This window comes from Conger conger, chromosome 15 (assembly GCF_963514075.1).
Source record: "Conger conger chromosome 15, fConCon1.1, whole genome shotgun sequence".
Taxonomy (NCBI): domain Eukaryota; kingdom Metazoa; phylum Chordata; class Actinopteri; order Anguilliformes; family Congridae; genus Conger; species Conger conger.
The window spans coordinates 24547187-24558654 of NC_083774.1; the positions used below are offsets into that span (position 1 = coordinate 24547187).

At 44.0% G+C, this 11468-nt stretch overlaps 1 protein-coding gene and 3 non-coding genes across 8 annotated transcripts; all 4 read left to right on the plus strand.

Moving 5' to 3' along the window:
- Window positions 1–1474: 1474 nt before the first annotated feature.
- On the plus strand, window positions 1475–11454 carry rpl4 (ribosomal protein L4). Of its 5 annotated transcripts, none has more exons than XM_061221842.1 (10): window positions 1475–1635; window positions 3007–3178; window positions 5290–5396; window positions 5828–5966; window positions 6456–6580; window positions 6805–6934; window positions 8329–8485; window positions 8901–8984; window positions 9279–9399; window positions 9605–11454. In XM_061221842.1, exons 1-10 carry the CDS (start codon window positions 1633–1635, stop codon window positions 11363–11365), a joined length of 2799 nt encoding a protein of 932 aa, XP_061077826.1. In that variant the 5' UTR covers window positions 1475–1632; the 3' UTR covers window positions 11366–11454. The 5 variants fall into 5 exon arrangements, with proteins under 5 accessions (XP_061077826.1, XP_061077827.1, XP_061077825.1 ...); XM_061221843.1 differs by lacking the exon at window positions 1475–1635 and adding an exon at window positions 1874–1996; XM_061221841.1 differs by lacking the exon at window positions 1475–1635 and adding an exon at window positions 1886–2005.
- LOC133112171 (small nucleolar RNA SNORD16) lies at window positions 6274–6374 on the plus strand. Its single transcript, XR_009705064.1, has one exon. It is a non-coding gene; the product is annotated as a small nucleolar RNA SNORD16 (small nucleolar RNA).
- Window positions 8736–8805, plus strand: LOC133112170 (small nucleolar RNA SNORD18). Its single transcript, XR_009705063.1, has one exon. It is a non-coding gene; the product is annotated as a small nucleolar RNA SNORD18 (small nucleolar RNA).
- Window positions 9057–9127, plus strand: LOC133112169 (small nucleolar RNA SNORD18). Its single transcript, XR_009705062.1, has one exon. It is a non-coding gene; the product is annotated as a small nucleolar RNA SNORD18 (small nucleolar RNA).
- Window positions 11455–11468: the final 14 nt, after the last annotated feature.

Genomic DNA, 11468 nt, shown 5'->3' on the forward strand with positions numbered 1-11468 from the left:
ACCATACTGCATGAGTCCAATAAATACATTTTTCCAGTAAGGAAATCTTCCACTCAAAAAAGACACACAGGATGAGTTCAACAATTTATTTTTGAAGCGTTTGTAGTTTGTAGTTTAAAATATGATTATTGCTTTACATATGTAAATCTTGGTAAGTGATATCCTACTGTGAGTGTCTTGAAATTATCTTTCCTTGAGGAACACAAAGGCTTCTTCTTTTTTATCAAGGATGAAATATGTAATTGACACCTTAATTACACACGCACAAACACATCCACACCTTTTCACTACTTAAGACCAATAAATACCACCTGGACAGTGTGGGGGCTAAAAGAGACTGGCTGCATACAGTATCAAATTAATGGTTGTATTTGCTGCATGCCATGATAAATGTGTGAAGTGCCAGTCAGTCTTTGTATATGGTCATTGATGTGGTTGAGTGTTTTGAGTATGGTGAGAGCAAAAGTGCAGGGGCTTTGTTGGCCGACTTAGCAGACACAGCCTTGCTTGACTCTAAAGGATTAACCATCACAAAGTTTCAATTTGCTTAATATTATGTCATACATTTGAAAATGAGGGTTTTCACACAAGTTGCTGGTGCTTTGCCCTTACATTGTTCTTTTGAAACACTCTTACACTGCGTTGGTGAAGACATTGTAAAAAGCCAGTTGTATTACCTTCTTCCAAGGCTCAAAAAGGTGTTCCAGGAGCCTTTAAATATGCTGTAAATGTCTCAACTATTTCAACCAAGAAAGAAAGCCATTTTCCACCCTACTCGCAAACTAGCTAAATAAAGACGTAGCATAACAAGAAATGTAAAATAAAAAATAAAAAACAGGTGTCTATAAATGTACAGACGCCGGCACAATATTATCAGTACTCAGAGCTGGTATTTTAAATACTGGTATTTTTAAAATGTCATCTTATTACACTGCCGTAATAATCATAATGAAGCACCATACATACAATTTTTTGTAGGATAATATAATTGTTTAACGGCGGTATTCCACTGTCGAGGTGATGGCTAAACCTCACTTTGTTTCTAGTAGGTAGGCTACAAAGAATTACAGGTTGGTGAATATATTCTGAATAGGCAAGTGCAAGACTCATCTGGCAAGACCCACAGAACTGGATCCGAACGCCGCGGGCTTTTACGTCACACGCGTCATTTTTGCCTTTTGCGCACACCAAATCAATTAATTACAATTATTTTTTATGACGCACACCTTGAATTGTGTGGTTTTAGGAAATTCACATGAAATCATAAACTATTAGAATTTTTCGTTTGGTTAATACCTTTAGAAAATTATTCCAAAAGTAGTCCGGTCTCTGCGTCTATAGGTACCCTTACGCCAAGGCGTTGAACATGAGCCAAAATAGGTCCAATTATAGAATTTCCCCCTTTTTAGGCGAATTCTTTTGAAACGGACGTTCAGCACCCGTGTATATCGATGCTATAGTGGATTATTAATTTACATCAGTTATATCATCATTTTAAATAAAATAAAATTGACAAGCGTTTCGTGGTCGGAAGTGACCGGTTGTCGATGTATATACTATAGGGGGGGGAGCAGTACACTTCCTTTTCATCTGTGGTCGCCATCGTTGGAGCACCGTGGTCTCCTGAGAAAAATGGTTAGATACGAAAAACGGCATTAATATGTTGGTGTGCATTAATGTTGGTCTTCTCATATTGTTTTTCGGCATTGGGTACACTTAGCCCATCGTTAAGATAACTGGATGTTTATTATTGTGTGGCTACAAAAACAAAAGTTGGAGAAGCCATTTTACTTGCCATCCGCACGTGTACAGTTAGCTAACATGGAAGGAGTAGGCGTGGGCACCTTGTGTGTTGTGTTGCCTTGTATATTGCGACTTTAATTGAATGATCAGTTATACGTGTGAGAATTAATTGTATTTGCTGTGGGCAGCTGGAACTTACGTTAGGCGCGTAACATTTTGAAGAGCAAATTTGCTGATCCGCACGTGTACAATGGTGAATACGGTGGGAGAGTCTTTGTTTCTGACTAGCTAGTTAACTAGCTAACTATAGCACATGCCAGCTAAACCGATTTACTTGAGAGTTTGTTAGCGTTCTGATATAATTATAGCTGACTAGCTTGGTGGCTAGAAAATTCGAGTTAAACTACTGGCTTGTTTTGCTATAAGGCTTAATGAAAAAGGGGGTGTGTTACCTAATCTTCAGCAGGGTTTTTTAATACAGATGAAAAGCCTCAATGTGATTTTCTTTGATGTAGGCTAGCTAAGCTACTGTAGGATAGCCTAACCGCAAAAGTCTTAGCAAGTTGATCTAACGTTACTTAAACGATTATTCTGTTTCTATTTTTGTCACAATCCAGTTGGCTACCAGGTGACTAATTATTATAGCTATTAATGTTACATAAAACCCTAAAGTATCCGTTTTTAAAGGCAAAAACCAAGTGCGCAAGCCAACTTTTCCATTTTGATTAGGCATAGTTTTTCTGTTAAAGAATATTCCTGGTTTGAAAGTAACTTAACATTTAATATTGTAGCCAGTAGTTAAGTGTATATTTGTTTATGTAATAATGAATCACATTTTCCTATTTTAAAAAGGTCAAAAACAAACAAAAAAACATCACTGACATTCCAGTTGTTCACTTTGTCTGGCGGAAATGTGTGAACAAAAAGCAGTTGTCAGTTCTGATTAGGGAGTGGGTGAATCGGAGCTGAATACTAATTCGGATACGCCAACGCTTGTTTGCGTGTTTACTATGTCAATAAATCACAGTATTAACATGTATTCGTGGTGTTGTAGCGAACTACTACTAGCCTGAGGAGTGACGAGTAGCGTTCGTCTGCTTGTAGCACATAGAGGGCGAATATAATTGGGAAAGTAAACGTCTGGCAGATTAAAGTAACATTAAACAAATACAAGTTTTCTACCTCTTGGTGATTAAGAGTCACCGATGTTTAATTTGCACGTTGTTTCAACATACATTTTAATGGAACATATTGTGTCCACAGGCTTGCGCCCGACCGCTGATATCGGTTTACTCCGAGAAAGGAGAGGCCTCAGGCAAAAATGTGGTTATGCCTGCTGTTTTCAAGGCGCCCATCCGCCCGGACATTGTGAACTTTGTTCACACCAACATGCGCAAGAACAGCCGTCAGCCCTATGCTGTCAGCGAACTGGCCGGTGAGTATTCTCTTGTGCCAACTAATGATAGGGGATCATACCAAAGGCTATCTCTGACCCTACAGTACGCCCCATCACCGGCGTGACACGTCATCACACCATCTCACCATTACCCCTTTACCACTCTTTGCCACAAGTGGTCTATACATGACCTGTAGTCTGGCAAATTAGTTAGTAAAATAACATTATCAGTTTTAATGAATCTTTGTGGAACTTTAAGAGTTTTATTTTACCAATTCACAGCTGACCGATTTAGATTGTATCTGAACCGTGACAAAAATATCCAGTTACTGTAAGAGTTGAGGTACTTGCTATGCGTCATGCTCCCACATACGTGTTTTCCAGGCGGGATACCATAAAGTGAATTGAAATAAACTTCGGTTCTGTTTTATTTTTGCAGCTAATGCACTAAAAACTGCGAGCTCATGCAATGCATGCACTTTGAAACGCGTTTATTGTTACTCGGCTACATGGCAAAAAAACTTAAAAAGCACTGAAGGCACTGGTGTTTTGCGCTCAAGCACGATGGCGAACTATGTAGTAAGTATTTAGAGTGCGTTAGCATTTTTACTTCTTAACCACTTTGAACAACAGCACTTTCGCTTGCTAGTGGAAAAAGAAATGTAATTCGCATAATTTACGGCCTCAGTTGCAAAGTAAAAAAATAAATAAATAAAAAAACCCAAAAACCTTAACATTACCTGAACTCAGACTTGGGAAAGAAATTGGTAGTCATTGCTACCCATTGCGTTGCTAGTTACAAAGAAATTGGTGCTATGCTTGGCTAATGGTAACGAGCACATATAGGAACACCAAATAATCGCACTTTGAGTGTGAAGTTCATATAATCTAATTGCAATAGCTTACTTCAAGAGAGCATGAGGCGTACACCGCTAAATTCTTCCTGCATGTTATGCCCAGACTGAGCACGTGGTCTGTTCGGCCAAGCAAGCAGGCTTTTGCAGCATTTAGGTGTACTACAGGTAAGTGGCAAAACGAAGTGGAGACGGCCATGTTGAGGTTCAGGAGGAGTTCGCTTAATTAATGGAGATGAGGTAAGGGCGAACTTGTAGGTCTAAATTGTACGTCGCTCTGGATTAGAGCGTCTGCCAAGTGCCAATAATGTAATGTAATGTAAATTCAAATTAAACATTCCTGATTCACTTAAAATAAGTTTGCTTAAACATGTTACATTTCTGACATCAGATACCATGACAACATTTCATATATTTATCTATGGAGTAGAATTTCTTATGATAGGTAGTAAGAAAAAAAACTCCCAATGTAAAAGTTTCCTCTTTTTGCTAGGTTGTGCAAACTATTCTGACAATTGGTTGGATACCACAGGAAGTACTTCACTTCCCCACTTGAATTAATTTATAATTTATTTCCCCCCATCAAAAGTGCTTGAGTATAAACAGCACGGTATCATTGCTGTAACAAAATTGTTTTATAATAAAAAGTATGACCGCATATACATTAATAAGGATCTGTTGATACACATCTTAACAAAACTAACATTGTTTCCATAGATAAGACTTGATTCTTGATACCTTATCTGTGTGTACATGGGACTGAATCCAGCTGGCAAGTTGTATACATAGCTATGCCAACAGCAAGTGTATTCACATTGAACACCCACTAGCACTAGCACATTTTACAACTGGTTTTAGAACATATATTGTACAGTTTTTAGAACCAGGAAATTTTTTTAATGACTAGGCCATACCACCAGCTGACTTTGCTGTCTAATTAAAGTTGGAAACAAATTATGGCATTTAGCCACCTGTGTGTCTGTTTATATGTATGGGGTGAATGTGGTTAAAATATCAAATGATTTCTTGTGGATGAACTCTTAAAATCACCATTGACAACTTTCTGTATTTTCAGTTTTCAGTTGTGGATATATTTTAACTTTTCCAACTTTTCAGAAGTCCATTCCTATCGGTCTCTTTAAAGTTGATTTAATTACGTTTCATAGTTGGCGCAATGGGTGATATTAAATCACTGCCCAATCAGTTTACGCTTGTATGTGGAAGACAGTGTGGATGATGTTTTTTTGGGGGGGATGAAGCCATGTTGTTGTCCTGATGGTGTGTTGTGTGTTTCAGGTCACCAGACCAGCGCAGAGTCCTGGGGCACGGGCCGGGCCGTGGCCCGTATCCCCCGCGTGCGCGGCGGCGGCACCCATCGCTCCGGCCAGGGGGCCTTCGGAAACGTATCCCACTTTTGACCGACCACATACCCGCCCTGTAACCGTGTGCTTTTAACGTGTGGGTAGAGGATGGAGGAATCCAGGGTAGAAGTGCAGGCAGTGCAGGTTTCCAGAATGTTCCTTCATGGCTGCAGTGGTAATCTGAACAGAGATGGGATTCCAGCTACCGTAGTTAACTTGCCCTTGTGCCAAGTTATGTTTCTCCTGTATTAAAAGTTGCTCTGAATACCTGATCGTGAGTAATATAATGTAATATTAATGCACAAAGGCTTGAACTCTTAAGAGTAGATCTATAGGGAGTGGCTTCAAAACCATGACAGTGGCATATATTAGCATGGTTGTATTTGACCCAGAGGTGCATTTCAGTGTGTAGTAGTCAACCCTTGGCTTGATTGCTCGTGTCTAGTCGGTCCCTCCCCTTGACTCAAAAGTAGATGTGTCGCGGAGGACGAATGTTTGCCCCCACCAAAACATGGCGTCGCTGGCACCGAAGAATCAACACCACACAGAAACGCTATGCCATCTGCTCTGCCCTCGCTGCCTCTGCCCTCCCCGCCCTGGTCATGTCGAAAGGTCAGTCACCCTCCATGATGACAGCCTGGAACAGTTGTTCCCAAATTTTGGTGCCAGGTCCCAAGAGGGGTTGAGGCATAACGAAGAATTTGAGGGGAAAACACTGTTACTACCTCAACAGATATTCACACTAATAAAGTGAAATGATCCACCTAATGGTTTTAAATACGGTATTAATATACACTCACAAGCACTTTATTAGGAACATTTTTACTTTATTGCACCTACTTATTTATGCGGTTGTCTAATCAGCCAATTGTGTGGCAGTGATGACTGGAGATGAATGTCAAGGGACTAACAGGATTCTTGCGATGATGGTGTAATTTGCGTCCGACACTGCGCACAGTGACAGTAGCCTGCTGTCTTCATGCTGGCGCAGGTGGTTGACGAACATTCAAAATCTGAGCAAGATGGCCTCGAGCTTCCAATGGAAAATAACTGCCCAGGAACCACGTGAACAGTGGGCTCATTGTTGGTATGTTTCCACAGGGCACCGTATTGAGGAGATTCCAGAGGTCCCCCTGGTGGTGGACAACAAGGTTGAGGGATACAAGAAGACAAAGGAGGCAGTGTTGTTGCTGAAGAAGCTGAAAGCCTGGAACGACATCAAGAAAGTAAGCCACCCCCAAATGCTGCTATATATATTTCTCTTCACCTTGCACCAATGTCAATGCAAGCGCCCAGTCTTGTGTGATGTCTGGCATTGGCACATTAGACCATATGAGGATATACATTTTTTTAAGAATGGAGATTAAACCACAACCGTCAGCAGCACGTTTTCATCTTTGTATGTGTATGGGCAGTTGTGTAAAATGTGTCTTGCTCGTCTCTTCCTCAGGTATACGCTTCTCAGCGAATGCGGGCTGGTAAGGGTAAGATGAGGAATCGCAGACGTATTCAACGCAGGGGGCCCTGCATAATATACAACGAAGACAGTGGCGTTACGAAGGCCTTCAGAAACATTCCCGGTTAGTGTCTTCAGAAATCCCATCCTGGACTGCTTGGGATACGTTTTACCAGTTCACTAACCTGTTCCTAATGAAAGGATTCATTATTTGCCGAGTGTGTGTTGCAGTCTTCCTGTGATGTTGTGTATTTTGAATGGACAATGGAAATGTAAGGAAGCTCCTCTATGAAGAGTTGCCTCTTCATCGTCTGTTTCTCAGAACCCTGAGAGCTCTGAGCTTTCCTCTACCCAAACATGCAGTCTTGCAAGTTACAAGGCTATGGGCTATAACTGGGAATGCAGTCTGTCTTATTCAAGACGGTTCACCTTACCTAACTTTTTTTCTTGGACTGTGCAGGAATAAAATGGCCCACAAAATCCCCCCCCCCCTGCCACCACCACTTCCGCCATCGTTATGTTCCGGTAATTTTGTAATGATTACAATCCTTTATTACTCAGCGTTTTTTAGGTGCAAGTGTTTCTGACCGGAGGTGCAAGTCTGACCGCATGTGGGAAACTGCATGCTGCAAAAGACAAGCGATCAAGAAGAGGCTCCCCTGTGTGAGCCCCCCCTAGAGACAGCCACATTTCGTGTTTTACCGAAGTGTACATGTCGTGTGTGGAAGGGAATGATCCTGAGCTCAGCGCATGGTGAGATAGCTAACGGTCACAGGGAGTGTATGCATTCATAGCAAAGGCAGCTAGCTTCATATCAGCCAGAGCTTAATGTTACATGCAGTCAGCCAGCATTCCATGCTTACATAAAATGTATACGACTATGATTTCTCCATTACTCAGCTATGAATAAACTCAATATAGCAGTATTTATATTCCGCAGTGGAAGGGAGATGTGGACCTTGTACAGTCAGGGTAGTTCACATTTTAATAGCAGTTAACTATTTGGTTAAGCAATATAATGCACAGACCAAATAATTTAATGCGTGACATGGTAAGACAGACCGCATTTGAGACTTGGGGTCATTCACTACCTCACAAAATCCACAAGTTGGGGACGTGGCAACTTTTCCACAGTGGGCAAGTTGAGCTTTTATCTGTGTACATCTAATGTCAACTGAACGTAACAGTTTTAAAGAGAAATGCCGTCAGGCAAGGAGCTGTTACAATGCACAGAACTGCTTAAAGGCGAACCCCACAATTTTGCCAAACGGCCTTCTCCTGCGCCCTCCACTGCCTGCTCCATGTGCAAAGCACATGGAAATCCCTGCTGGAGTCCCTTGTTAAGAAGGGCTGGGAAGACCATCCCTGCGACTGCCCAGTTGCTCATTCATTCGAACACGCTTACCGCTTAAACGCTTAAAGGCCTGTGTGCTTGTGCTGCACAGTCACATGCAGCATGCGTGGTCGCCGCCGTTTTACTGACGAGTCTGCGCACGGGCCCGCGCTGTCACCCAACAGGCATCACCCTTCAGAACGTGAACAAACTCAACCTCCTCCGCCTCGCCCCCGGCGGCCACGTCGGCCGCTTCTGCATTTGGACAGAGGGCGCCTTCAACAAGCTAGACGAACTGTATGGCACCTGGCGCAAGGCGTCCACCCTCAAAAAGGAATACAAGTGAGTATGCGGAAAGCACACAGTTGAGTTCCCTTGTACTGCGATAGGGTGCTATGCACTAATCGCTTCGGAATAGTTGCCATGTACTAAATTGAACGGGTACATCTAATAAGTCCACTTAGTTTCACACAGATTTGTATTCAAATGAAAGTTTTTCCTCTTTTAGAGGTATTCTGCATGTATGTAGCTTTTACCCTCTGTAGTCTATGTGAACCTGTATAGGGCAGACTACAAATTGAAGCATTGAAAACAACTGTGATGAGCTTCCACTTCATGGTCCGTGTTTCTGAATCGCATGATTTCAGTGAAGTTCTGAGTATGTATTGGTTACAGGTTCACAGAATGGATTTGCTTATTGCTACTGTACAGCTGCTGGCAAATTAGTATTTTTACTCCATGTTACCTTGTTTTTCAGCCTGCCAATGCACAAGATGACCAACACAGACCTAAGCAGAATTCTCAAGAGCCCAGAAATACAGAAAGCTCTACGTGCTCCAAAGTGAGTCCCGTTCATTCACGCACTCGCTAAAACAGAGTTGTTTGGGTTTTTGGGGCAAGCTCAATTATTGTTTGGTTATGATGAGTCCACACTTCATGGTCCGTGTTTCTGAATGCTGTGATTTCAGTGGAAGTTCTGAACAACCTTATCTCAGTCTAGTACCCCATGTAGTTCATGTCTAATTTCCATTAGTCCTGGAAGGTGTTCTCTGTAGCAGTTTCAAAATATAAACGTACTATTGTTACATCACACAGTGTAACAGCAGATTTTCTTTTCATGACTCGATGTTTATAGTAAGAAGATCAGCCGTAGAGTGCTTAAGAAGAATCCTCTGAATAACCTGAGGGTCATGATGAAGCTCAACCCCTACGCAAAGACAGCACGGCGACACGCCATCTTGTTGCATGACCCGAACGTAAGTACATTAGAATGGTGATATCTAGTCGCAAGTAGTCAGCAAGTGCCACAATTTAAGTATAATACGCACAATCGGTACAATCTGTCATACTGTGCCAACCTAATGTTTGTAATGGCATATTACCAAGCACCTGTCACTTGCACAGAAATAGTTCAGATACACTATGACCGTAGTCATACCAACCTGATTGCACTTTCCATAGATCCAAGCCAAGATGCTGAAATCCAAGAAGAAGAAGAAGAGGCCATCTAAGCCAGTGGTGGTGCCTCCTCCTGAGCCTAAGCCCAAGAAGGCCAAGAAGGCCAAGAAGCCAAAGGCTGTGAAACGCCCAGCCCCAGTAGAGCCAACTGTAGAAGAGGAGGTAGCCATGGAGGAGGTGCCAGCAGCTAAGATGCCCTTACTGGAGATGCCTGTGGCTGAAGAGCCAGAGGTGGAGGCACCGGTAGTGGAACCATCCGAGGAGGAGAAACCTGCTGAGGAGGAACCTGAGGAAGAAATGCCTATAATGGAGACTCCTGCAGATGAGGAACTGCTGGCAGAGGTGACCGCAACAGAGGCTGAGCCTGAAGCTTTGGCTGAGAGCCCAGTACCTGATGCACTTGCCGCTGAGGCTGAGGTGACCCAGGTGGAGGCACTAGAAGCCGAGATTCCTGAGGCTGACATGGCTGAGGTTGAGGCACCAAAAGCTGAAGCTCCCGAGGCTGAGGCTGAGGCCGAGGATGAGGTGACCCAGGTTGAGGCAGTAGAAGCCGAGATCCTCGAGGCTGAGGTGGCCGAGGTTGAAGCAACAAAAGCTGAGGATTCTGATGCTGAGGTTGAGGTGACCCAAATTGAGACACTCGAAGCTGAGGTTCCTGAGACTGAGGTTGAGGTGACCCAAATTGAGGCACTTGAAGCTGAGGTTCCCGAGGCTGAGGTTGAGGTGACCCAAATTGAGGAACTCGAAGCCAGGATTCCGGAGGCTGAGGTTGAGGCACCAGAAGCTGAGCTTTCTGAGGCAGTGTTGGCGGAGGCTGAGGCACCGGAAGCTGAGTTGACCCAGGTCGAGGCACTAGAGGCCAAGATTCCTGAGGCTGAGGCACCAGAAGCTGAAATTCCTGAGCCGGTGGTGACTGAGGTTGAGGCACCGGAAGCGGAGATTTCTGAGGCGGTGGTGACTGAGGTCGAGGCACCAGAGACTGAGGTCGAGGCACCAGAAGCTGAGGTGACTGAGGCACCTGAAGCTGAGATCGCAGCAGCAGAGATGCCTAAGGATGAGATGATTGTAACAGCACCTGAAGAGGCAGAGGAACTTGCAGCAGAGGTACCTGAAGCTGAGGCCATTGCAACTGAAGTTCCTGTAGTGGAGGCAGTCGAGACTGAGATGCCGGTAACTGACGCAGTAGAACCCGACGTGCAGGAAACTGAGGCTGTCGAGGCACAGATACCAGCAGTGGAGATGCCTGTAACCGAGGCCGAGGCACCAGCCATGGAAGTCCCTATGCCTGAGGCGGTTGAACCAGAGATCCCAGCCATGGAGGTTCCTGTAACTGAAGCGGTTGAGTCTGAGGCACCTGTAACAGAGGTTCTGGATGCAGAGCAACCACCCATGGAGATGCCTGTAGCTGAGGCAGTGATTCCAGCGGCTGAGATCCCTGCAGAAGAGGCACCAGAGGCTGTTGAGACCGCAGCTGTTGAGGCACCAGCTCTGGAGGAATTTGAGGATGTCACCTACACTGCTAAGATGCTCCCAGTTGAGACGGTGGAAATGGAGACCCCTGCTCCCGAGGTTTTGGCAGTGGAGACACCGGTCGCAGTGGAGGTGCCCGCAGAACAAATTCCAGCAGTGGAGACGCCTGCAGCCGAGGTGCACGCCGCAGAGGTGGCAGAAGTTGAGATGCTGGAGGCCGAAATGCCTGCGGTGCAAGTGCCTCAGGACGAGGACGAGAAGATGGAAGTGGAGGCGCCCGAGGCTGAAAAGTAAAAAGCCATTTTCATAGTTTCTTTTCCAAAATGGTATTCAAATAAATTCCATTTTAAAACGGAATTCAAATAAATTCCATTTTAAAACAACTAGTCTCCTTGTG

Coding starts and splice junctions, on each gene's coding strand:
- rpl4 (XM_061221841.1), top strand. Junction 5,967..6,455: donor CGCCCTGGTCATGTCGAAAG/GTCAGTCACCCT, acceptor ATGTTTCCACAG/GGCACCGTATTGAGGAGATT. Junction 6,581..6,804: donor CCTGGAACGACATCAAGAAA/GTAAGCCACCCC, acceptor TCTCTTCCTCAG/GTATACGCTTCTCAGCGAAT.